Genomic DNA, 25,396 nt, shown 5'->3' with positions numbered 1-25,396 from the left:
CTACCTATCGTCCGACGCAGGAGTAAGAATTACACTTTGCCTCCAGGTTTTTTAAAGGAATCATCCGTCCAGGATGGTCCATTTTTCACTAACAAGCCCAATTTATGGGTTTTTTTTTTCAAATCAGGAAAATTACATTAGCTGACATTTTCTGATTTATCATTTTGTTTTGGAGAGAACACTAACGACTTTAAACACGCCCATCAAAAATGAGGGATATGGCCACGCCCTCCCTCCCTCCATGTCTTGGTGGGAGTCAAGGTTGGGGACCGGAGACTATTAATCCATTCAACATCATTGCAAATACATACTAATGTCAAAATAACTAGGGATCAATTGGCCCATCTCGACTTAGGCCCACGTGAACCTCTGAAAATATCACAACGATTAGCCTTTGAAAATGACGTGTCAAACGTGCCCCCTTGCTAGGTGTTCCAAATTTGTCTAAATCCATCCATCCATCTGAACCGCTTATTCCGAGGAGGGTTGTCAATACCTTCAGCATAAGTATTTAAAAAAACAACAACATTATCTTAATGCTGCACAAAAATGCAATGACTGACAACGACCCGCTCGCTGAGAGTGGCTGGGATGGCGTGGGCGCCAGTCATGCGTTTTGCTGGAAGAGAACACCCACTGAAGACAAACCAACCCCCACCTCCCATCCAACCCGCAGGCCTGCCCCGAGTAGCCTCCGCTGGAAGTTTCCAGGAAAGGGGCTTGGTGGACAGGCTGAGAGGCCTCGATGGGGAGACATTTGGCTCATTGAGAAAAACAAAAACACGAAGGCGGGAAGACTCTCCCGCTTACATAAGTCAGCCTCCATGACAGGAGAAGAAAATTAAAAAAAAAAAAAAAACCTGTCCAGCTGCCACTCCTCACCTCACTCTTGCGCTTAGCGACCGGAATGCGAGCAAAGCTGAAAGTGGCAAGGCCAGATCACAATTGCTCAATCGTGTGCCGCCGCTTCAACAATGAATTGATTGGAATGTGACAAATTTGTCCAAAGCAGCGAGAACGACGTTTCTGAGCAAGTGTTGCAACATGTCCAATGGGATGGAAGTCTCATTCCGTATATAGCTTGCGTACCCATTGAAATCTGAAGGCAGGTCACGGATCATTGTTTTTTCATAAGAAAAAATAAAACTCAACAATTTTCTACTTTATAAAAACATACATAATAATAAAACAGAATGTAAATCGTCAAACAGTTTGTGGATCATGAGTTCATGGCACGATCCGATTTAATGTGCTGTGACTGATTTGGCCAATGGGAGGCAATATAATACAGTCATGCAAACGCAGAAGAAGAACCTTCATCTTTTACTACTTTCTCTTCCTCTCAATAAGATGCTCTAATATGAGTAATTTGTCATAGAGAATATGATGACGTGCCTGTGAAGAAAAGCGGTTTGGACAATGGCTAGATGGAGTTTTGTTTTATGGTCTGCTTGTGGTGGGCAGCTGAAAGAAATGAACTGCATTTCCATTCATTAGAATAGAGAAAAACTACAATCAGCTATATCAACAAGAACCGCATCAACAATTTGTGGAAAGTTGGCATTATTGGACCAAAGAAGTCTCAGATGGCAGAGGAGGTCATTGAAATGTTAAATGAATAAATACATTAGATAATCGAATAAATAAATAAAGATTCGGAACACGAGTGTTGTGGGATACAAGCTTGGCCTCAAAACAAATTTACATCATTTTTGTCAGTCACCTGCTTGTTCTTTTCATTAAAGAAGTCATCTGCAAAATTTTCTTGACAATAAAATATTATATGTGGCTCAACCAGTCTAAACACAGCACTCTAATTCATGTTACATTTGTGGAATATGGGTTAGGAGCAAAATTCACCCATTTTTATCCATCCAGGGGGCGGCCATTTCGTCACTTGGTGTCGACTGAAAATGACATCACAGTTGCCAAGTCTCAGGTCACGGCTCACCAGTTTTAGGAAGCTGGAATTTGACAAAAACAAGATTTTCTCTGTTTGATTCATATTACACATACGAAACATTAATCAGAACACTACGTTGCGACTAGTTGGGCTGCACACATCATATTAGATTTTTTGTTTGACTTTCCCTTTAAATTGCATCCTCATAAATCATTTTCTACTGTAACCAGTGACTTAAGCTCTGGGATGAAAAGGCAATACAAAAAACCGTATCTAATTTGTCACGTGGTAAAACTGCTCTCAATTCCAGTCCCTCCCGAGGATGTTTTTGGGACTCCCCAAAAACAAGTCTACGTTTATTAAACGGCCAAAGAAGGCAAGCCAGCCAGCGCATCAACAGAGGCATCAATCATTTCAAGTGTCGCTTGCCCTGAGCAAGTATAAAACGCCCTTCTCTGGGGGTGGGATAATTTAAGGGGTCATGACCGCGGCGACAAAATCCTTATCCCGAGACCACAACAATATGACAGCGATGTTGCTGACGTCCAGCTTGATGCAAAACAAGCATACAGCCTTGAGAGACGCCAGAATTACACTAGCATAGTTGTGATCTCATTTCACTCGGAAACACCATTGTCGCATTTTTTGTTGAGATTTTTTGAACATAAAATATGAGTGTTGACTCCTGAGTCCTGATCATTTAGATGTAAGCCAGAATGCAACTCAACGAACGTGTTGTATCGTTACACTCGTATACAATACTGCATTCCTCTGATCAGCCCGCACTGCCTCCATGTGGCCAAAGCATGAAGTGCAGGACCCACAAAGCAAGTACAGCAATGCTGGTGCGCATTAAGAAACGAGTTGAATTCGTTACATGGCCTTGTTCGTAGCTCATAATACTCATATCTCAAATCCTATTATCCCATCAAAATAAATGCAAATAGCTATATAGCCTCCAAAATGTATTTCAATGAGTATTTCAAAATAGCACGGACGTGAAGAAAATAGATAATCATATATTACATGATATATTATATATAAAATTGTTGCTACATTATATACAACAGAGGAAAAAACATTTCATGTCACAAGTTGGCTACAATAGCTCAACTTTTATGCCATTAAAAAGAGTTCGCATAGTTTTGCTAGTCTGTGAAAAATGGTAAATCAGCTAATAACTGAAAAAAATACAAAAACACATGAATTAGTGTTCCAGATTAGACAAGAAGTTCAAAACACCAGAGATTTGCCCTTTTCTGGTGGGGACAATGCACAACACATTTGCCACAAATCATTCTTGGATTCAACACTAGACCATGAATGAAGAATATCTTAATTGCTTCTCTGAAGGATGTGTCAATAAACATCTCATACACAGTTGACACCCTCAGTCTGTGTACATTGTTTCTTTTACGATTTTACTTATCTGAAAAAGTAACTAGCCCATTATGACAAAGGAGTAAGAGGCATGTGTTTTCAAATGTAGAGAGAAAAAGTCATCAAAACATTTTATGGAGTAATTCCTAATTGATTGCGGTCCCACCATGTTAATAGACAAAATCCACAAAGTAGCAACCAATAGTATTTATTCAGTGTATATTTTATCCATATTTTAAAGTTTCACTCATATAGTACTTCAACAAACAATTTATGCATGTTAGGTGCAGGCATTATTTTTGTGGCAATTCATACATTCAAGAGTCGGCTTGACACAATCAGGAGTTGAAGCCGATCGTCGATCAGCAAACTGAAAATAAAAATCCGATCAGAAGATGGACCAATTTGTCCTATCGATTTAAAACAATTCATTCGATAACTGTTCTGTCGACCCTCGCTATTCCCAGACAATTGGGACCGGCCCAGCCCACGAATAGAGATATATAAGATATATATAGTGAGATTTAAATAACTGACGCCCATTGAAATGTATTGAGAAAAGGTAATGACAAAGCTGAAAACGATGATAAACATACATTGAAAATGAAATATATACTATATATGTATTTTTTGACTGTATATGCTATGAAATTTTACCAGAGATGTGCAGTTCAACATCACCTGTGAGGCGCCCTTTGACCTGCTGAAACATGCACGCATTCCTTCAGGACTCAAACTCCAGCTGCGGCTCAATAAGGACGGCAGCGTCGTTCCTTCTCCGGCCGCTTGGATCCAGGCAGTGCACACCTAGAGCAATCAGGCACAACCACGCCTGCACAGACAAGAGAGCAGCAATAAATGGTCCTAGTTTAAAATAGTTTTTGCACCTTACATTTCTACTTAGAGTTGGGGATGAAGAATGAATCCCGGATTCTCACTCTTATTTCATTTTGCTGAGTGACATTGGCTTATCAAAAAAAAAAAAAAAAAAAAGACAAATGGCGAATATTACCTACCAAGTATCCCACAAATGCCAGATAGGCTACAGACAGGAAGGCGGTCAGCACGTAGAGCCACACATGGCTGAGCGTTGATACGTAAAGCACCACAAAGTACATGTTGATGGCACACACCACCAAGATGACCAGGCCGCCCCAGATCTTAACAAACCTGCCAAAACAACATGGACTCAGAGTTTGCTTCCAAGCAGACGCAATCTAATCAATGTTGATGGTGGTGGCGGCGGCGGCGGACTCACAATCCATTGGCAAAGTCCTTCATGAGGGACGGCAAACTGGTGAAAGTTAGGATGGGGATGAGGGCAAACGGAAGCTGTGCGACACAAAGAAACTTTATTCGGACAAGGAGAGGTTCATGCACGGTTATAAAAGTTTTTTTTTCTTTTTCCTGTTTGCAGGTCCTGTTTAATCTAATCTACAGTAAAACAATGAAAGATAATTGGGGTAGAACTAAATTACGAAGCAGAAGTCAGTTTAACAAAAACTGACTTGTACTGTTCACATTGCATTAAGAAAATAAATCAGATGAACGTTGCATTTGGGAAGAAAAATGAGCTGCAGTGTGAACATAGTCTTAGACTGACCTGAAAAAGTTATAGTGCATTTTAGGTTTATCCTGAAATTTCTCCCAAGAACCCAATATTGCCATTTTTTTAGGGAGGACTCTGTGTATAGGACCAAAACAAAACCTACTTTACTCCCATCACATGTTAGAAGAACAGAAGATCGGAAATGTGCTACTCAGCTGCACCACTGGGGTGAGTTGCGTTTTAGCGAAGAGCGACCTGCATGCTCTGCAGTACGTTGAGGAAGTCATTCATGCCAGTCAGATGTTGCACGTCCTGAAAGATGGCAACCAGCAGCGTGGGCATGATGGCCAGGGAGCGGGTCAGCGACACCCGAGCGAAGCGAGACCAGCGCAAGTTTAAGAAACCCTGCGGAATTAAAAGACGCTGTCATTCTCGACTGTGCAAACGAGAAAAATATTTGTCACAACGCTCGGCTTGTGCACTAACCTCCATGACAAACTGGCCCGAGTACGTTCCCGTCATGGTGGAGCTCTGACCGGCCGCCAGGATGCCCACAGCCCAGATGTAGAGGGCCGCTGGCCCAAAGAAACAACCCAGTACCACTCCCTGAACACAAACAGAGGCTTCAAGTTGCAACTCTGAGCTCAAGTTTAGTGTCAAACTAAATATAAAATGAAGAGAATTACACATTTAGGGCTGGCATCGTTAAATATTTTTAGAATCTATTGTCCTGAAATTTGCTTGAAAATGTATTACAGATATATACCCCTTTGTAGATGTCCACTTCTAGAGTGTGGTTGTTGAGTGGAAACAAGTGTGAGTGAGGACTCCCTGTTTGGTTGCAAACGTTATTCTGAAATAAAAATGGCAAACAACTGCAGGAAAGAATCCAGAGAAAAGCAGAGAAAGGCACTTCAAGTTCAAAGTGGAGAAACTCACCACTTGCACATTTGTGCGGTCGTAGAAGGCCTCTGCAAAGATGGCCACCACAAACACGTTAATGATGAAGGACACCAACAAGGCTATGCAGGACTCGATGAAGAAGTACTTGTTGGCTTCACTAATCTGAGTCTTGCTTGACCGATCCACCTCTCGAGACTGAAAAAGACATTTGTGACCACCCGCCGGTTAGTTGCTGCGCTTTCACAGGAAACAAGAGCATCCACGTCGACGTTCACCTTGACGAGAGCAGAGTGAAGGTAAATGTTGTGAGGCATGATGACAGCTCCCACGATGCCCACCGCCTGGCCGAGTTGGACGGCGCCGCAGTCTTTGCAATATGGCACGAACATCCCCAACAGCAGCTGGCTCTGGTCTGGACTCACGGTCACGTACTGGTGGAAAGGAGGAGAAGAGAGCCGTACGACTGCCTTGTCAATCGCTCAGTCACCAGCCCAAGGAAATTCAAATGTCAACAGCATAACTAGTCAACGTTCCCTTTATTTGGCACCATCATCGACATAGCAGTGCAATTGTTGTGGGGGAAAAAAAAATCTGAAGATTTTGATGTCATTTATGTACTTACTGTTGTTAAATAGAAAAGGAAGCAAAATGTACATAAACAAAGCTTTGTACCTCATATCCAAACGTGATGGCCATAATAGTGATCAGCAAACCGAAAAAGAGTTCCAACCTCCTCAGTCCTGCATGACGACCAGACAAATTTAGTTCCAAGCACATGTTGTCCGGCGTATTTTGACAACAAAATCACTTACCGTACTTGTCTAAAAAGAGGAAGCCAAACGTGTCGATGATTGTGATAAGGACGCCAGCCCACAATGGAATCCTGTCAGCAATCGTAGCAATGAGAGCGCTAGGCCACAATTTGAGAAAAAGTCCAATGTTTTTGCACGAGTTCACACCTGCCGGATGAGAGGAGATTAAAGGCGATGGCGCAGCCAATCACCTCCTGCATGTCGGAACCGATGATAGCCAACTCCACCATCAACCACAGGATGACGCGTGGCACCTGCACACATGCCGCCAATGCAAAAGTCTCCCCACTTAGCGAGTGCAGCAAATATACAGACATACTAATGCAGCTGAGATATTGTGTGGTCTCTCACGGTGTGGTAGTGGCGATGGCAGACTTGGGCCAGGTGCATCCCGGTGACAACGCCCAGCCGGGCTGCCAGCCTCTGCAGCAGCAGGCCGATGATGGTGGCCCCCAGCAACACCCACAGAAGCTGACAAACAGGTCCAAAACTATCATTGTTGACCCTCCAGAATTGGCTCGGTAAATTCAACTTCTGAAGCCATTTTCATTGAGGAACAATAACTGAACAACTCACCTGTATCTTTTGTTTTTTGGATGCAACAAGATAGAACTTTCAAAGTATAAATATTTACAACTAAAGCGAGTGTGGACAAGTGACACATTTCAACTGAGAAACAAGATTTGTATATTGGGAGGAGCTAACTTTAGCCAGGTTTTTGTTTTTTCCCAAACCATCAAATCCAATATGTTGTCTATGCAATCGACATCTGCAAAACATGCAAAAGCCATTTCCTCCTTGCTGGACTGAATGGTGAATGGGGACCATGACAATGTCCTGCCCCCTTTTTTTTTAGCCGCTAACCCGTTTTCGGGGTTTGACCCGCTGCATATAGCAGCTTGATCTGTTTTTACTACATTTAATCATTTTATTTTTACGTCTCACATAAAAGGCTTTTGAAATGACTGTTTGGATTAATTTGCGGTATTTTCTGATTCTGGTTAATTGAAACTATTCATATAGGTAATTCTAAATGTTGAGTCTTTCAAAAAGAAGATCTGTACCTTAAAACCAGCCTTTGCTCCAGACTGAAGGTCCGACTCAATGTTTCCCGGGTCCAGATAGGCAATGCTCATCAAGAAACCCGGCCCGGTGAAGGCCCACAACTTCCGCAGACTAAAGCCCCTCTGCTGTTTAGAGGAACATGTACAGAACCCCAGATATGACATGGGGACTTTTTTTTCATCATATTCAATGACATTCAAATTGTTAATTTGTATTTTGTGCTCACATCAAACATAATTTGTGGTCACAAATGAATAATCCTGTTTTTATAATCCAGACATGACAGTTGTGTTATTCATGCCAAAATGATATAGATTACCTCAGCGTCCTCTTGGGGTACAGGGACCCTCTCCTCCAAATAAGTACCAGAAGTGGCTCCATAGTCAGGACTGTGGAGGAAGGCACCCTGGTGTGTGTGTCCGGTCTGGATTACAAACTTGTTTCCACAGACGGCAGCCTCTGAATTGTCTGTCACACGCACAAATTAGTTTAGTCTGCCTTTTACCATAGGTGATCTCAATGCAACAATTCTTCTGCATCTTCTACATTTTTAAAGGCATAAACTTTATGTCATGTCTGTCTTGCCATTACATCATCCACTTTGACTGCTTTTACTGAAGTTAGAGAATTTTGCTATAGTAAGGGTATCAAAGTACCTTAAAGCGGTCAAGTAAGGAGGTCCAAATTTTGGTACGTTGACAACACTAAACAATTATCACCCATAATTCATGTGTTATATGATGATGTCGACAAAAATGCCACCTTGTGTGTTGACATCTTGTGGTTCATCATTGGAACCACTGGGCGGCAAGGAGGAGGCATGTGGATTCTCAGGTGGGGGGTCCCTTGCCCTGGCTGGAAGCAAAAAGGTAATCCTTATCAACGTTAACTTCAACACATATGCACACACACGGCTACACAAATGGCTACAATATACGCTGACATTTGTCAACGCATAGGTGATGCACCAAAAACAACATGCATTCATGCATTCTTCTCTAACAACCCAAATTCTGTCATGTGGCCATACTAAATGTAAACAAATGATTCCTGTGAATTTCCACGTATCTTCAGTGATTTGCTGAAAACTCACCTATTTGCAGTTACATTTTATAACAAGATGCAACAAGATGGCGTGGAAGTCTTGGCAAATATAAAAGTGGAAAACGGTGGCAAGAAGTGCCTGGAAGTGAACCATCTCAACAGTGTTCACCTGCATCTTTGCTCTTTGCTCCTCATGAATTCACTTATTGATTTGGGGACTTTGCTCTCTGAAATGCCCATGATGGTGCCAACAGCCCGGTTTTCATGACAAGGAGCTACATACAGTAAAATGTTGACGTGACACATTACTACTGTGAGACAACTATAGAAATCTTTAGTGTATAGCTGTGCTCGGTCCTTTCACGAGAGTGTCATATATTTCACAACAGATACTCATTAGTAATAGGTCTTGAATATACAGTTGCCCCCTCTAATGTTTGCTAATTTTACAAGTTGTAATTTGGTATTCTTTTATCACATGTACGTACGTTTCCAAACTTCATTGAACATCATTTTAAATTTGAAAAATGTCACAGCACAACCCCAATCTTAAATGTTACCAAAAAAAATGAAAATAATGATGATCTCATTTTAATTTATTCAGATATTTGGTTAATAGTTAATATGGACCTGTTTAGTGGAACTTTGTAATTCGTCTGTTGCATGAATGGCAAGAGGTGGACAGGCAAGTCTGTTATGGAAGTTTCCTTCTTTCACATACAAGTTAAATGATCAGGGTAATTATCAAGCTTCAACAGAATTTGCTGATGAGCTGATCACTGACATAGATAGATGGAAGAAATGGGAATATTTTCCATCCCTAATGATCTGGACCATGGACGGGAATAGCTGCTTAAATGCATCTACTGAAAATAATTGAATGAAAAATATGAAAACAGAATTTTACATTTTGTATTTTGTTTTGAAATAGTTGGCTAGTGTATTATAATTAAATTAAAAATAGAAAAAATCGTACATAATCTTTCATATGATTATGAAATAAAGTTTCATAAAATAAACAATTTCACGTTTCTTTCCAACAGATTGAAAGTTTAAAATCAAATGTGGCCCTTGAGCACAAATTATTCCCAACTTCTAGATTATAAATAGAACATAGGCTCGCTCCAGTAGTCAATCAAAAACAATTCCTCTCTGATCTAATTCGTGATCGAGGGAAATAGGGGGAAGGAGAAAAACGGCATGCGCATCTTTATGGAACAGCAAACTCACCTGATCGAAAAAGGCACATTCCGAATAAATGCCAGATTCTTTGTTGCTTCTGTTAGACGGTGAAATGTTTGACTTTCGTAGAGGTGGTTGAGTTTAGAAATCCCTAAACCTGATCCTAACCCCGAGTAAAACGTTTTCCCACTTTCTTGACGAACACTGAACTAAGGTTCAAGTCGTCAGCCAAAACGTTTTCCTCTCTTGTTAAATTTGTGACTGACAGATATAGCGGAAAGACGGAAAAAAGGAAAAGTACTAGACAGCAAACTCACCTGGTCGGAGGAAGGAGAACATTCCGAACAACTGCCGGATTGTTTGTTATTTCTGGTTAGGCGGGGACATTTTGAGTTTCGGAGGAGGAGGAAGTATAAGTTGAAAGTGAGTTGAGTTTGGACATCGGCCCTGAGTCAAGGTGCGCCCCCCCACACACACACCACGAGAATGAAGTCATGTGAAGGTGCTCATTCGAACAATTCCTTCGGCATTTCATCTTTTTTCTTTTACGTCTTTTTTTCCAGTACGTACTGATGAGTATTTTAAATTAACCTCAAATTATTTTCAACATAATTAATATTATAATCGTGCCATTAATCCACATTAAAACCTATCCCGTACATGTTATTTAGATGTGACACCACCCTATGACTGTCTAAGATTTTTAACTACTAGACAAAAATAAATATGTCTATCTTCTTCATAACAAGAAAACACAAAAAAGATCAAAGAAATCTTACAACAATTCAAATATTTCTTCCAACAAATTTGACATTTACATGACGCATTCAAATTAAAGAGCAAAGTAACCGATCCTCCTCTGCAGGAATCCATCAACCGCATTAAATTGAACCTATCTAATCATTTTGTTTGTTTCATTTCATCTTTTGTGTGTGTCTGTTTGTCATGAAGCTACTCCCTTTTGTTACCATTTCAGTGACAGCGTTCCTTGAAGGCAGTACTTGAATTCCAATCATGCACGTTGAAGCAGAGACAGAGTCGGAGTATTAAGAGATAATTTGATCTCTGGTTTTAATCCAATTGTGTACTTATCAAACGGGAACTCAGCACACAGCAACGGCAGCAACAATCTTCAGAGAGCTGTAAAATACTGCCTGGCTTTCTTCCCGTTTACAAAAAGTTGGTGCAATAAAATCTGATGGTTTGAAAGTGTTTATTTTGGCAAGCACCATTCGAAACAGAGCAAATTTGTGTTCATGTTATGTGATAAATAAAATGATATACCCATGCAGAATTCCCTGTGAAATGTACATTTCGTCTCTGTTTGGCGGAAACCTGTGAGTGTGGTAAAGTAATATCATACAACTTGAACAAAGCGGTGCCTGGGAACTCAAAACAAGCTGCCGTTCCTCTTAAGTTGTCATTTTGACAGTTTGGGTTTCCGCCCAACAGCGACAATATGTATTTATTGCAGAGAGATTATGTCTCATTGATTTCTCTATTATTATTAGTCATTCGTTCATCTTCCGAACCACTTATCCTCACAATGGTCGCGGGTGTGCTGGAGCCTATCCCAGCTGTCTTTGAGCGGTAGGCGAGGTACACCCTGAACTGGTCGCCAGCCAATCGCAGGACAAACCACCATTCACACTCACAATCACACCTATGGACATTATTGTTATCAGTTTCTTCCTGTTTGTTTTCTTTCTGTTCCGTCTATTGGCCAGCATTGGGAAGCTTGTTCAGATCAAGAATTGGACATACTGGAGGTGTCTGGAAAGGCTCGACATGTATGTATGAGTTACATGGTTTCTTGATCCGTACAAAATTGAAGTTAGAGTAGAAAACAAAAGCAGGAGAAGAGATGCAAATGTAATGCGAGGATCAACCGAAAGAGAAAAGTCTCTGTGCATCCTGATATTGAACTGGAAAAAACATCTCATCGTCTCCCATTAGGTTAAAAAGACTGTTTATGCCCCCCCACCCTTCCCATCCTTCCATGATGTCTCTTAAACATATTTTGTCTTTTTTTTTTCCACCACTTCCTCCATTATTGAAAAGGAGCATCTGGCTTCCTTTTAGTTGTAAGAAACAGGTGGAGAACTCCTGGTGAGTGTCTCGGTGTGACGTTGTTGCTCCGGGCGTCACTTTGCCTCCTTTGCGAGTCCATTTACTATTTCGGGTTTCATATTTGATACGGTGTCCTTCCGCTCATATGTAAGGGCTCAAAGAGGAGTTCTTCCGAGGTCCTTCCGGGCCTCATACGGTGGTGACCCTCATCACCACCTCCCGATTTGCGGCGGCCCCGATCCGCGGGTCGTTGGGCCGCAGCTGGCTGAGGATGTGCAAGATGGTGTAGCCGCAGTGGTGGTTCAGAATAGTTCTCAGCCTCCTGCCCTGGCGGCCCGCGCTGCCACCCGCCAGGCCGAGAGGAGTCCCGCGAGCGCCGCGGGCCCCCGCCTTGCCGCTCAGGCTCACCGGGTCGCCCAGGTCCTTGGCTTTCTCATAGTTCAAAACTTTCCACTGCTGGTTGACGGCCTGCCATCGCTTGAAAATGCGATAGACTGACGAGCCCTCGTGGATGATGAGGCCTGCGGGGGCAAGGAGGAACTCTTCAGAATGTTTGGTTGTCGCAAGCTTCTTTCTGACCGACGGCGTATTTAGCTAGTGATCCCGAAATAAGCATTGTCAACTTCTAGTATTTTACTTGAATACCGTGGTGCCTTGAGATACAAGTGACCCAACTTGGGAGTTTTTGAGATATGAGCCATTGAGTTTGGTGACTGTCTTGCTCCTCGTGTGTTTAACTATTTATTTTCTGGATCATACATCAGTACATCATAAATTAAATGATCGAACGGATGGATGCTTCCTGCGATGGACGCACATGTGACGCCACCTGCCCCGCAGGACCAGATCGCTCTGTGACATCATCAGCATTTGCTTCCTTTCAACGGCCTTGCGGTCTCCTACCTGCACACCATCTGCCTCTTTCATTTGGCTTCCGTGCAACGTTGTGTGACCTCAGCGAGGGCCACAATGTGCACTGAATACAAGTAACGAGCCATATTCGTATTCATATTTCTGACGGTGTTTTGTTACACAGCTTGTTGCATAATGCATCCACTGGTCTGTGTAATGAGAACCACAATGAGAGCTCTTGTAAACATTGCGCCCTTAAAAAGATGATAGTGCTCAGTTTTGACTCATAACAGATATGTTTTTTTGCATGTTTTTTTACACTGTTTGACAAAGTGATCCTATACTTTCAAATAATTTGGCTATGTTTGGGCCGGGCCGATACCAATCACCTCCAATAATTAAATTAAATAAACTGGATGGATTGCTTCATCTTCTGATAGGCTTGGTGATTGGTCATGTTTTTGTTTTATGGTCATGAAACAAATTCATCTTGCATCTCAAGGCATCTCAAGTACATCTCTGACAGTGTCCAAGTGTTATTTTGAAAAGACCTTTCGTATCGGACTTTATTAGTTTGTGTTTGCGCACTTTACCTATGCAGACGATGTCCATGAATCCGTACATGCCGTAGCAGATTTGGAAGAGCAGGTCCTGCCGTTGCCACTTTGCCGAGGGGCTGAGGGAGGACCAGATGAGCCAGGAGATGCTGGCGATGAGGAACAAGGAGCCCAGGATGATGGCGGCAATTTGCACCTTTTCGATCACCGTCAGAGAGATGGCCTGCCACTGCACCGCAGCACCAAGGAAACACAGTCATGCAAAAGCACTACGTGGATGCAATTGAGGATTGTGAACCTTTGCTATTTTGGTGGTACGACAAGAGGATTTAGTTTGAAGCATACGCGAACAGTAAGAGAGATATGAGCTTTTGCTAATGAGCTGTATTGTTGAGCAGAGCCAAATGATCTTTTAGTTTCAAGAATGTCATTTTTGTTTCAAGAAATGAGACAAAACAACAAAGAAAAACTATAACTAAATGCAAAGGAACAGGACGATTTTTTTTTTCCAGTGTACATTTTCACTGATATCAAACTTTTCCAGAAATTTTCTGTCAATTTTTATTCCATTGACATGGCCAAATGCTTTGTTTCCTGGCTTCCGACTTGCTCACATTTCCATGGCAACAGCCAGCTCAACCAATCAGAGAGGTGCACACATGCACTTCAGAGTGTGCAGGGAACCTTGCCCTCCTTCATACAAACAGGCTTTTTTTTCTCTCCTGACCGAAGGTTGCACTATATTTCATGGAAACGTGCAGAAAAAGAAGATGAAAAAGAGATGAATGGATGAATTGAAGGATGGATGGATGGATGGATGGATGGATGGATGGATGGATGGATGGATGGATGGAAGGATGGATGGATGGATGGATGGATGGATGGATGGATGGATGGATGGATGGATGGATGGATGGTAGGTAGGTAGGTAGGTAGGTAGGTAGGTAGGTAGGTAGGTAGGTAGGTAGGTAGGTAGGTAGGTAGGTAGGTAGGTAGGTAGGTAGGTAGGTAGTAGGTAGGTAGCTAGGTAGGTAGAGATTTTCTATGGGACACAAATGAGCTTGTTGCATTACAATTCCTGCCCCATTTACAAATTGCAACACAAAAGTGTGACATCACCAGCAAAAAAATAATCGCAGATTCTTTATTCACGACTCGAGATGGCAGTTTCGCCAATTTCCCAATAAACTAATGTGTGCTTGTCAGTTGAGATCAAAAGGTAGCCTGTGTGTGTTTGACCGGCTAAGTGAGTAATAATAGTGATAATTTCATGTCAGTAAATGTTAAAAATGTAGATATAGAACGTCATTCGTCATTAAAGTGAATTAACTTTAATGACACTCATCGCGCTGTCTTGTTCATAGCTGCCACATTTAGGGTAGGCCGTCTTGTCTCATGCAGATGAGGCCCTGCTCATCCCACCTCCTTTGTGGTGTGACTATTGTGCGGAGAAAGTGGAGCAGCGCAGACATTAAGGTTGCACAATGAATCGAATTTTCATTGTGACCACCATTTTGGTAATCATCATTAAGATAATCGTCGGTGAGCGGTCAAAGCTTTTTTTTTTGCCTTCAACTACCAGGACGCGATAGCATGCTTAAGGCTTGTTCCTAAATAACAAGAGAGCAAAATGGATTTAATGTCTGTTTTAAAATTTCACAATTGGTTGAAGACAGTTAACGTAGATATTGTGGTCATCGTTTTGTTCGGGCCATTTATTCAATGGGACAGATGAATACGTACATGGGAAAGTTCAGGACGATGTCATACCTGGAGAGGGTTTTTGGTGCTGATGGCCAGAACCTGGTACTTGAAGTAGCAGAGTTCACAGCTCCAGGAGCCCCTCTCGCTGATCCAGCGGATGAGGCAGGGCTGGTGGGTGCAGCGCACCGACCCGTCACACCGGCACGGGCTCAACAGCTCTCCCTGCAGGACAAGATTGGTATGACAGCGAGTCAGGAAAACAATAAAGTTGTCTCGCTTGAAAACAATAGGCGCTGGGTTACTCTTGGCTAGCAGAAAGTTAATTACATGAACCGAAATGTCAACTTTGTGTGTGTGTGTGCGTGTGTATATATGGAGAGAGAGAGAGAGAGAGAGAGAGAGAGAGAGAGAGAGAGAGAGAGAGAGAGAGAGAGAGAGAGAGAGAGAGAGAGAGAGAGAGAGAGAGAGAGAGAATGACTATATTAAGATAATTGGTTCCAAAAACCACGTGCGATAGGTGAAATCTGTTTAGTACGGTCACCAACAAGAAGTACTGGGCAGGCTAACGAGTTAGCGGAAAGATGCTAATTCGCGATCATGTTAACACGCGAAAACGGACTTCTAAAGGAATGTAAATGAACATTTGGAGCAATACAACATTGTCCTAAAGGTTAGACACATGTTTCCTCAATTTAGAAGTTTTATTTTGACTTTTAAATGTTTTTTTTAATTTGGGAAAAAAATCTGCGATGTAGTGAAGCCGCGATAAACGAAACGCGAAGTAGCGAGGGATCACTGTATTACGTTATTGCACATCTTGGCGATCCGGAAATCGCATGTGGCGTTATTGCGATGACGATATTTTTGTGATATATTGTGCAGCCCTTCTTTATCGCGCTTAAAGAGGTCAGTCACATCAGGCATGACTGACTGACAACTTAATCGCTCGTTTTGGATACACATGAAAGACTGAGTGAGCATATCCACCTGCGTGCTCCTGTTCTGTGGCGCTAAAAAGGAAGGATGAGGAAATACATGCTCATCCAATGATTAGCTACCGGCCTGCTTACGTGAAGTAGCACTCCACTGTTGCTCAATAACGTCGGCGCTCTCTGTGCTGATCGAGTATCACGTTTCTCCTAAGATGGAATCTTTCCTCGGCACTCGCCGCGACTCTTAACACAAAGCGCTCGAGTGTCTCGGAGACCGGAGGGATTGTTTTGATCATGCTCGCTTGCTTGCTTGGATTTGTTCATTCAAAACAGTAGTGGGAACGTAACCAAGGACAAATACTTTGTTAATGTTATTAGATTGATTTTGTCATGTATCTTTTTTTAAGTGCCTCATGAGTTTTTACTTCCCAATTGGAAAACAGATATCTCTACTCTTGTTTTGTTTTTGTCAAGCGTGTCTATTTCATGTCGCATTCTAAATGAATTTGTTCTTTTCATTTCGGCTGACAATCTGTTCCAAAATTATTTGTTTTCGCTTTTAACAGATATCACAGCATTTTTTTTGTCATCTTCACCAAATCTACTCTTGACATAAATATAAAGATGTATACTGAAATATATGACTAATTTCATGCTGCCCAGTTGACATTAAATTTGTGGTTAAAAATGATATTATAATAAAAATAAAGAGGGAGGTTTGCAAACGTACTATAATCTGTTTGCCATCTTGTGAGTTTGGCACTAGCACAATGAATGAATGCTCAGCAACATTTATATTTCATAATTGTCATGATCATTATGATCATACGATATGATGAAAAATAACATCAAATAAAATTTCTGCTTTCTTTTTTTTTTTAAAAAGGAATTAATTATCGCAGTCACCACACTTTCCTATTGACCGTTGGCCTTCGCAACGTGTATTGGCATATTTTCATCATAACCAACTTTTGAGCCTTTGCTAATGTGATGTAACCATAACAACAGACTTGACTCATCCTTCCATCATTTTGATGAGCACATAATCGACGCGTCGATTTTCTTACAGTACAACGTTAAGGAAGTAAGTGAGTACCACCCATATTCTGACAAGATACTTTTGCGGACAAGTCAAAAAAATATATATAGATACACAATAGACATTCTACAGTCAATGTGAACTCTTTGTCAGGTCCGTGATCCTAGCACTACTACTGCCACAAAATTCTACAATTTGCCATCAATATTCATTTAAAAGGAGGAAAAGATCTTTGGGTGGATGGTTGGATAGAATTGAAAGACAACTAAATTTCTTTGCTATACACATGTTCACATTTGAGTCAACATGAGGAAAATCTGTAAATCTAAAGGTTAAATGTGTGCTCACACTCAGATAAAAATAAGTCATCATTTTAATGCATGATCACTTGGGCATATACTGTGGCAAACGAGAGTGAAAGGTGCATTGGGAGATGACTGCTCCCTTGGCGGATGAATACGCAAGAAGTCACAAGACAAATTCTGGACAGAAAAGTGGCACTCTACTGACACACATCAACTCATCGTGACGCTGTAATGCTACTTGGGCAATGCCATTATTTAGGTTAGCAAGACCTTGGTGAATGTAGCAAGAGTGTGTCATAAAGCCGGTCAGTCTCTGGGAAAACGAGGCAGGGAGTCGACTGATGCTATTGTTACCCCTCCCTGCCTGCCACCCACCTTCAGCCTCAGCGTCAATGTTTGCAAAGCAAATGATGGTTGGAAAACAAGCAGATGGAACATCTTTTATCGTATAACTCATTTCCTTGGCCTTAAAGAGTGAATGGTAGCTTAACTAAACCGGCTGCTGGCCTACCTGACATTTGGATGGCAGTCATGATTAAAATCGTGACCGGACCATTCTGCGAGTGATAGATTACACCCTGATGAGCCTGTCAGGACTGATATGCGCTGCCTGTCAACCGGCCCAAGCTAAAATAAATCCCTCGCTTTTCATCTTGTCTGTTAGCTCAATCAACTGTGCTGCCAAATTTCATTGTTTGGTCTAATGTAGCGTTGGTTTAAAGTCCATTCTGGTAGAGAGTATGCAACGCACTATAGCTGATTTAATTTATTGAGCGATAACGGCCATTTTTTTTTTTTTTGCCCTAGCAACTAATCAATTGGCTGAAAATTTGTTGGCCGAAAAAAAAGAGTTTTTGGGGTTTACTATAGTACTACTTTTTACTGACCACACCTACACCCGATTATCTCCAGACTTGATCAATAAACTTTCTGATGAAAAACAAAGCAGGACTAGCCACTAGTTTATAGTTGGTAATTTTGAACCAAGTCACGACAGTGGTACCGGGAGAGCCAACATTTCTTGAGGTGTAAAAGATTCTGATCTAATTATTGAGACCATGCAGATTTTTTCAAACGGAGGCTGACATACATTTGTCAGAAGGGCAGCAGACTGACACGTGCAGCCCACATGTGAAGGCCAGTAATTGGCCCGCTGACGGCCCCCATGCAAGACCTCTTCAATTATGAAATAAAAAGAAAATGGCAAACGTGCACCCTGCATGCACCAGGAAGACTCTTAGCACACGTGAATAAGCTAATATCAACATGACCACGACTATAAACTGTTGTATAGGATGCTAACTCTCAAGCGGTGGGTCGCGGATCCAAAATGTCTCTTGTTTAGTCATCAAATGCCTTTTTTCCAGAACTCTGTATTTTCAAATGCTATTTTGTAAGAATGCATTTTCTTTACGCCGATTAACTTGAGGGGGCAACTGAGCGACAATTATAAAGGGCGTACAGGTCCCAGGGTGCCCATCAGCTGAGAACGGGTGGCACAGTGAACTGAGCTCGCTCTTTGTCTAGAAGTCAAAGCGGGCAGCTCGGGGCTGAGTCACGTTCCCGTAGAGACCAGACGTTGAGGCGCACGAGAGCGAGCGTATCCCTAAGTGTCGTCCGCTTTACTACGCTTCACAAGAGAAATGCCCACAATGAGGCAGATGTCATCAATTAGCACATGGGCTGTAATAACGCGTGTGTACATGGGAGAAGTGACTAAATGGAAATATCCATCTGCGCTCCTGCACCATTATCAAGTCGTCGCTTTATCATCTTGGCCTTCAGGTGGATCTGCTGCCGCTGAGAAAATCAGGTGACATACACAAAACCACAGATGTGCGGGATGACGTACGCTTTTGTTTTGGCTCAGAAATGTGAAGAAAAAAAAGTGCCAAAGCATTCCTACGGCGAGAGAAGTGAGAGGTGTGACTGACAGGCGGTGATGGTCCGTTTATTATGACTCATTCCCACTGCGTTTGTTTGTCATCGTGCAGATCTAATTGGCTAACTTTCTTTGTTGCTATGCTGGCAGGGTGGCGAATGTTCCTGCCACTCTTCCAACCCGGATGAGTTTAAAAACAACAACATCGGCATACGCACTTGAGATGGGCGTTATGAACAAAAAGGACCGGTGAAAATCCAGCGTGCCACGAGATTTAAATTTGCATGGAGGACCGGTAACAAGCTGTCACAACAACGCCAAAAGGTTTGGATGGAAGAAAAACCAATTTCGTCAACCCTCAGTCTGTGCTTTTTTTTTTTTTTAACTTTTTCGTCGCTCGTCTGCATAATGGGTGTCCGTCAAGGACAGACAGAACGACGGATGGGCAAATCTGTCCAAAGTGCCTACCTGTGGTTATGGAGAAAATGTTACCCCACATTTGAGATATCTTAAAGCCCCTCGCCCACAAAGCAAGCTCAGAATCATGTTTGAATGTCCTAAGTTTGACTTAATTCCGCATTGAACAAAATGAAGCAATTCCTCCTGGATCAGATCGAGCTGGATCCTCCTCTGCACTCTCCTCTTTACCCCCCTCCACAGAATTCAATGGGGTTGATATCTATGGACTGAAATGGCCATGGGGGGGAACTTAATTCTGTGTCTGGTGAAATTTTAAGTATATAATTCTGCAATATGAATCAAATTTATTTTAAATTTTTTAACATTTCTTAACTAGGGGCACTGTATGTGCGTCATCTTTTTAAATCTGAAACCTTTTGAAATATTTATTAACAGGGGCGCAGCTACAGGATCCCCGGGGGGCAAGGCCACCGCTTGTCACTTTAGGGCCACCAGACTGGCCTAGGGGGAAATTTTGATAGCAATGATTTTCTTTCCATATTCACATGGATGAAGTATTCTTAGACCCCTAGATACTCTGCCCAAAATCTATCTTATAATTGCACATTGAAAGACTAAAACTAAGAATCAGTTTTAAAGAGACAGTCCAACGAGCTGAACATTTGCACTTTTATAAAATAGGTCCATATGTAAAAATTGTGTCAACACTAAAATTTATTTAAGGGCTTTTGGGGAATGGGCAGGTCTACGTCACAGGAGGCAGGCAAGCATCGTAATGTGTATTTTTTCCTGGCTTGGTGTGTCATATTCACTTGTCACCTAGCGTCTGAAATGGTGATTCACTGCCATCAAACTCATGTGCTCATTCCTACGCTTGAATCTGCTCATTTCTTGCTCTTTTAAGTGTCAGCCATGGAAAGGATAATCGTTTTGCGATGTTTTCAGATGTTGACGTGGGCCCAAGTAGAGATGTCTACATTTAGAGGCTGGTTGATCCCTGTTATTTTGATATTAGAAGCGACGTCCGTCCAATGATTTGCAATTCACTTCTTACACGCAACATCAATCAAACTCATTAATTTCACACCGTAGTAAGCACATAACATAGCTAAGGAGTAATTGTTTATCCATCCAGTCATGGTTTCGTGAAATGAAATGCACCCATAGGTCAGGGGTCACCAAGTCTGGTCCTCAAGGGTTCCAATCCGGCCTTATTTAGATGAATCCCCAATGTAACACACCTGATACTGAGACTTTTGTGTCATTGTGCTTTTAAGATATGATTTGAATGGATGAGCCATTGATAGTATGCAAAGTGGTGTGATTGGCAGTTAGCTATAGCAAATCACTAGCCTATATAAGATTGAAGATAGTACACAAAAACAAAGACACTGCAGAGAAAATGGTATCATCTAGTAAATTAAGCTAGTACACAAAAACAAAGACACTGCAGAGAAAATGGTATCATCTAGTAAATTAAGCTCAGCAAAATATTGCTGTTTGCTGTGATGGGCACTGGATTTGTGTGAATTTCATTTCCTGAAATCCAGACTGTGGTATGACAAACAATGACAGACGCATGCACGGCCACCCCTCAAGCAGGTGTTGTTTACCCCACAGAAAAATCTCTAGCTACGCTGCTGCTGATTCTTGTGTAATTGCATTCTTTTGTGTTAATTGTTATTGTAAAATATTAGAGCATATGTAAAATCACGCAATAACTTTCCACGTTAATTCGCGAAACTTATCACGTTAAAATGTCCAACTTAGCACATGAACGTCATATGACCACCCCCTCCAAAATAAACTGTGGCGGCTTCCGCATCTGATCGGCTTGGAGGAGAAAAGCCCGATAAACTGTTGTTGTTGTTGCAGCTGCTGACGCGTGATGTAAGAAGCAAGGCGGTTGGATGAAGGAAGTTGCAACAAAGCGAATGAAGGCAGTACCTGCTCAAGGCCTTGGAAGCAGATCCTGCACTGAGGGCTCCGCAGGCTGCTGGCGGTGCTGGCGAGCGAGACAGCGTCCAGGCCCACTTGCAGCTTGGGCTCCTTGTCGTCGTAGGCCTGCAGGCTTCGGGGCCGCGGCTCGCTGCTGCCGTAGTAGTCCTCGTCGTCGTTGCGCGAGCGGCAGTCAACGAAGGGCGGCCAGCCGCAGCCGCCCATCCCCAAGCCTCGCATCGCGGCGGCCGAGCGCTCGGAGGAGGAGCCACCGCCGGACGGGCTCGATTCGGATCGCATCAACACCAGCACTTTCAGTTCGTTTAGAAACATGCGGATCCGATACTTGAACATGTTGGGCCGCTACATACACACGCGCACACGCACGCCGATACACCAAAAGTGCGCCTGGATGGATGCGTGTTTACGCTCCTCGCTTGGACAATTCACGCGCTCACTGTCGGCCAAAAAAACGAGCCATGTGTGCCAAAAGCCAGCGTCCATTCCTCACAAAACACGTCCCATATCATTTGTCTTGTGTCGGGCAAACAAACAAGACAGCCGGCGTTCATGTGCAGCGAGCAGCTTGCAGCAGCAGCAGCAGCAGCGACGAACGCGAGACGAGAGAACGACGAGCCATCATGTTTGCTCGCCGAAGCAGAAGACAGAGCGACGCCGACGCTGGCGACTCGACGCGGGCTGTGCGGCACCACGACCACGACACGCCATCCACGCGCTCACATCTGGGAGCCTGGGCTACAATCATCATCCGACAAAAGAGCCAAGCGGGCCGAAGAGAGACTTGCGAGCTGCATGGCGCCTTCAAGACAACAAAAGAGTCACAGCGTCCGCCTTCACTTTCTTCCTCAGTCCATCTCCTCCCAAAAAGACAATCATTTGCATTTTCCGGCAAAAACAACCGAGTGCTGCCCGTCTGCCACCCTCGCCGCCATCAAAGGTGGAGGAAGGCGGAAGGGAAAAAGAAACAAACAAAAAACACAAGGCACCCTGCGGTTTTATTTGGGCTTCTAGTCCGAGAACCCAGAAGACCAAAGAGGCGTCCGTCCCACAGCAACAATGACACGCCAGCAGCAGTAGCTTCGATTAGTGGAGCGCGTCGATGCTCCTGATCAGGATGCTGCTCGCTCGTTTCCCCTCCTCCAAATGGTCGCCCTCCCATGAAGCTACTTCCGGAAAAAGTGTGCTGACATCCTGTCCACACACAAAGACTTTTATTTATTTTTATTTATTTCAGTTTCTATCGAGAGGGTGGGTGAAGCCGTGCGAGAGGCGGTCGGCGTATTGACTAGGCGCTGTCCGGGGTGCTGATGCCCCCCACCTCCGACCGCCCCCTCTTCGCTGACGTGCATGCGCTTGATGCCAAAGCGGGGTCTGCCCTCCCTCCTTGCTCTTTCCTGTGGGTCACAGCCAGCTAGTTTCGGGCGCCCTCAAATTGAACAATACAGAACAAACGGCTTGCTTTGCAAGGTAAAACCGATCAATGGCCATTTCAATCAATCTGAGCAACAGAAAGTTCAGTTCATTAGCCAGTACCGCAATGATCATGTGAACTCTATGTCTGAATTTACAACGCATATATTTTGCAACCTGTCCAAATCTAAATTGCGTTTATGTTCCACCTCAACTCCGAGGAATTGACCTGACCAAATGTCCTCATTTCAACTGACACTTGACACGTTCACAGAATCACTGCTCTACAGATCGGTGGCTGTGACTTGAGAGATCATTAGGTGTGCTGTGCTAAATTATCCAATTAAAAATATACATTGCAAGCCTTAATTTCACAAGAAGTTGGTTCTCTCATAGACCCCCCCCCCAAAAAAAAAATCATGCATTCAATGCATTCTCTATCTGGGCTCCAGTACTCTAGAATGCCGTACTGACAGAAATCCGAGTCATTCGATTATGACCTTCACATCGATAGAAGTAATCAAGCTACATAATTTTCTTTCATGAGCAATAATTTCTATTTCGACCACACGATTAGTATTCTGCCTCCCAGTGGGCGGGAGTTTGAATCTCGCATCTTGTTCGGAGTTGGCAGTTTGGGTCGATTGAAAAGAGTTTAAATTGCTGACATGTTGGCAATCTTCTCCACTTTAGTTTGAAGGCGGCAGGAGTAAGAGGAGTGAAAGCGTCTTGGTCTCATTTGTCAAGATGGCGAGACAAGTTAATTAGAAAAACATCAGAGGCGCGAGTGCAAAGGTCATTCTCATCTGCTATTTACAAAGAAGACACCGCCGTCGGCGCCTCTTCAACACTCACGCATGCTGCTCCATGGCAACGTTTGGCACAAAATGCCCTGACACGTTAATCGCCATGGATTTTTCGCACTCTGTTGCAAATATGGATGTAGCCTTTCAATGCGACATGTATTCTTCCCATGTAACAGAGTTAGCAAATTAGCATGGGCAGCCACAATGAGGACAAATAGAAACATGTGGGATTAAATCATACAACTTCAACTGTTCCAAATTATGAAGGCTCATGCTACATTTAGTTCCCCCAAAAGACATTTGAAATAATGCAGATTTGATTAACAAAAATGATGATGACAGCAGTACTTATTTAATTACTGGTTCAAAATTATTATGCAGAAATATTAAATAAACAAGGAAAAGTGTTGGGTGGGTTCGCTTGCATGCAGCTTCTCCTTCTTCTAGGGAGCTATAGTTCCCGAGACCGTTCATTATATCTGATTGAATTGTCTGATTTTGAAGCAGATTGGGTTGTTACAAAAATCAGACATGCAGCTTTGATATAAGCCACATGAGTCATTTTATAATCGTGGCTTTACCAAAGACACCATCACAGCGTGTGACTCTACGAATTGATGTCTATGCCGGTGGCTGCCTGACTCAATCATGAGTGTTTTGTTTCCTATTTCAATTCTAAACGTTTGCGCGGATTGACAACTTGTTGCATTTTTGCCGTTTGAAATGCTAGCCTAGAGAAAAAAGCCCGGGGATCAACATTCATTTGTTGGCTTACATCAAATCACCGAAGACTTGCAGGGTGCCATGAAAAAATTCAAAACAACATCAGGTTTGATGACTTCATGTACCGTAACGTGCGTGCAGAAGAATGTGTAGCTAGATAAACGTTGGCTCTTCAGTATAGTGCTTGATTTATTTCATGACACTCTTGTAAAAGAGGTGACATGATGTACTTCATTACCGCCGTAAGCCACATTTCCCCGACGACCAGCACCGCTCCTCCCCCCACACACACTTACGTCGGCCTTCTCTCCGACAAGCAAGTAAGCAGCATTCCTGCCCTGTTTCATTATTGATAGGCCTTATTGACCTGTTTGTCTTTCCTCACTGAAGAGAATGATTTGCCTTCTAGTTTGTCTTCACTGAGCTGTGAAAACAATCTGGATTCTCATCCAGAGGAGGAAATAAAAGCACACCAGTTGTGCTGCTGTGTATGTTGCAGGCTGGCTGGAATAGGGAGGATAATTCATGTAGACCAGGGGTGTCGAAAGATAACTGACAATGTTGACGTAAATGTTTTTTTGCCGTGGTTACGGCCGACAGTGACCATCCAGTGTGCATTTAAGAGATTATTGATCGAGAACCTCCTTTCATCCTTTCAATGTCTGCTCAAACACTGTGCTTGTACAGGGAGCTTTTAGCAATCACTGCGACTGAATAGCGTTCACTTCATCTGACAGCCCCACTTTTGCATTTGATCATGACTAGTTTTGAAAAATTGCGGCAGTTTTCCACAGGGAACAAAGTGACGCAGAGGGCCAGATCTGGACGACACCCTTGCAGATGCATCGTTGTCGTGTTTGGAGAGCATCTTCTAAAGCTTTCGGAAGACAGATGGCCAT

General features: G+C 42.8%; 2 protein-coding genes across 7 annotated transcripts; both read right to left on the bottom strand.

Annotated features, from left to right (window-relative positions):
• Positions 1-1,212: 1,212 nt before the first annotated feature.
• Positions 1,213-10,285, bottom strand: LOC148401896 (natural resistance-associated macrophage protein 2-like). Of its 6 annotated transcripts, none has more exons than XM_088369266.1 (17): positions 10,156-10,285; positions 8,375-8,467; positions 7,932-8,080; positions 7,612-7,737; positions 6,899-7,018; positions 6,695-6,801; positions 6,548-6,618; positions 6,408-6,475; positions 6,011-6,166; positions 5,772-5,930; positions 5,599-5,685; positions 5,319-5,438; positions 5,088-5,237; positions 4,542-4,615; positions 4,300-4,453; positions 3,965-4,115; positions 1,213-1,964 (listed from the first exon to the last, which is right to left on the bottom strand). In XM_088369266.1, the coding sequence occupies exons 1-16, from the start codon at positions 10,175-10,177 to the stop codon at positions 4,008-4,010; spliced, it is 1,764 nt and encodes a 587-aa protein (XP_088225392.1). In that variant the 5' UTR covers positions 10,178-10,285; the 3' UTR covers positions 1,213-1,964; positions 3,965-4,007. The 6 variants fall into 6 exon arrangements, 5 of the variants coding, with proteins under 5 accessions (XP_088225392.1, XP_088225391.1, XP_088225390.1 ...); XM_088369265.1 differs by lacking the exon at positions 1,213-1,964 and adding an exon at positions 3,476-3,653; XM_088369264.1 differs by lacking the exon at positions 1,213-1,964 and having other exon boundaries at positions 3,476-4,115.
• A 747-nt stretch (positions 10,286-11,032) lies between these two features.
• Positions 11,033-22,800, bottom strand: marchf9 (membrane-associated ring finger (C3HC4) 9). Its single transcript, XM_088369327.1, has 4 exons — positions 21,547-22,800; positions 15,088-15,243; positions 13,354-13,546; positions 11,033-12,429 (listed from the first exon to the last, which is right to left on the bottom strand). The coding sequence occupies exons 1-4, from the start codon at positions 21,889-21,891 to the stop codon at positions 12,098-12,100; spliced, it is 1,026 nt and encodes a 341-aa protein (XP_088225453.1). The 5' UTR covers positions 21,892-22,800; the 3' UTR covers positions 11,033-12,097.
• Positions 22,801-25,396: the final 2,596 nt, after the last annotated feature.

This window comes from Syngnathus floridae, chromosome 2, assembly GCF_059516105.1.
Source record: "Syngnathus floridae isolate MCC-2025c chromosome 2, RoL_Sflo_1.0, whole genome shotgun sequence".
Lineage (NCBI taxonomy): Eukaryota > Metazoa > Chordata > Actinopteri > Syngnathiformes > Syngnathidae > Syngnathus > Syngnathus floridae.
The sequence above is the reverse complement of the archived record's forward strand: the minus strand, read 5'-3'. Positions and strand labels throughout refer to the sequence as shown.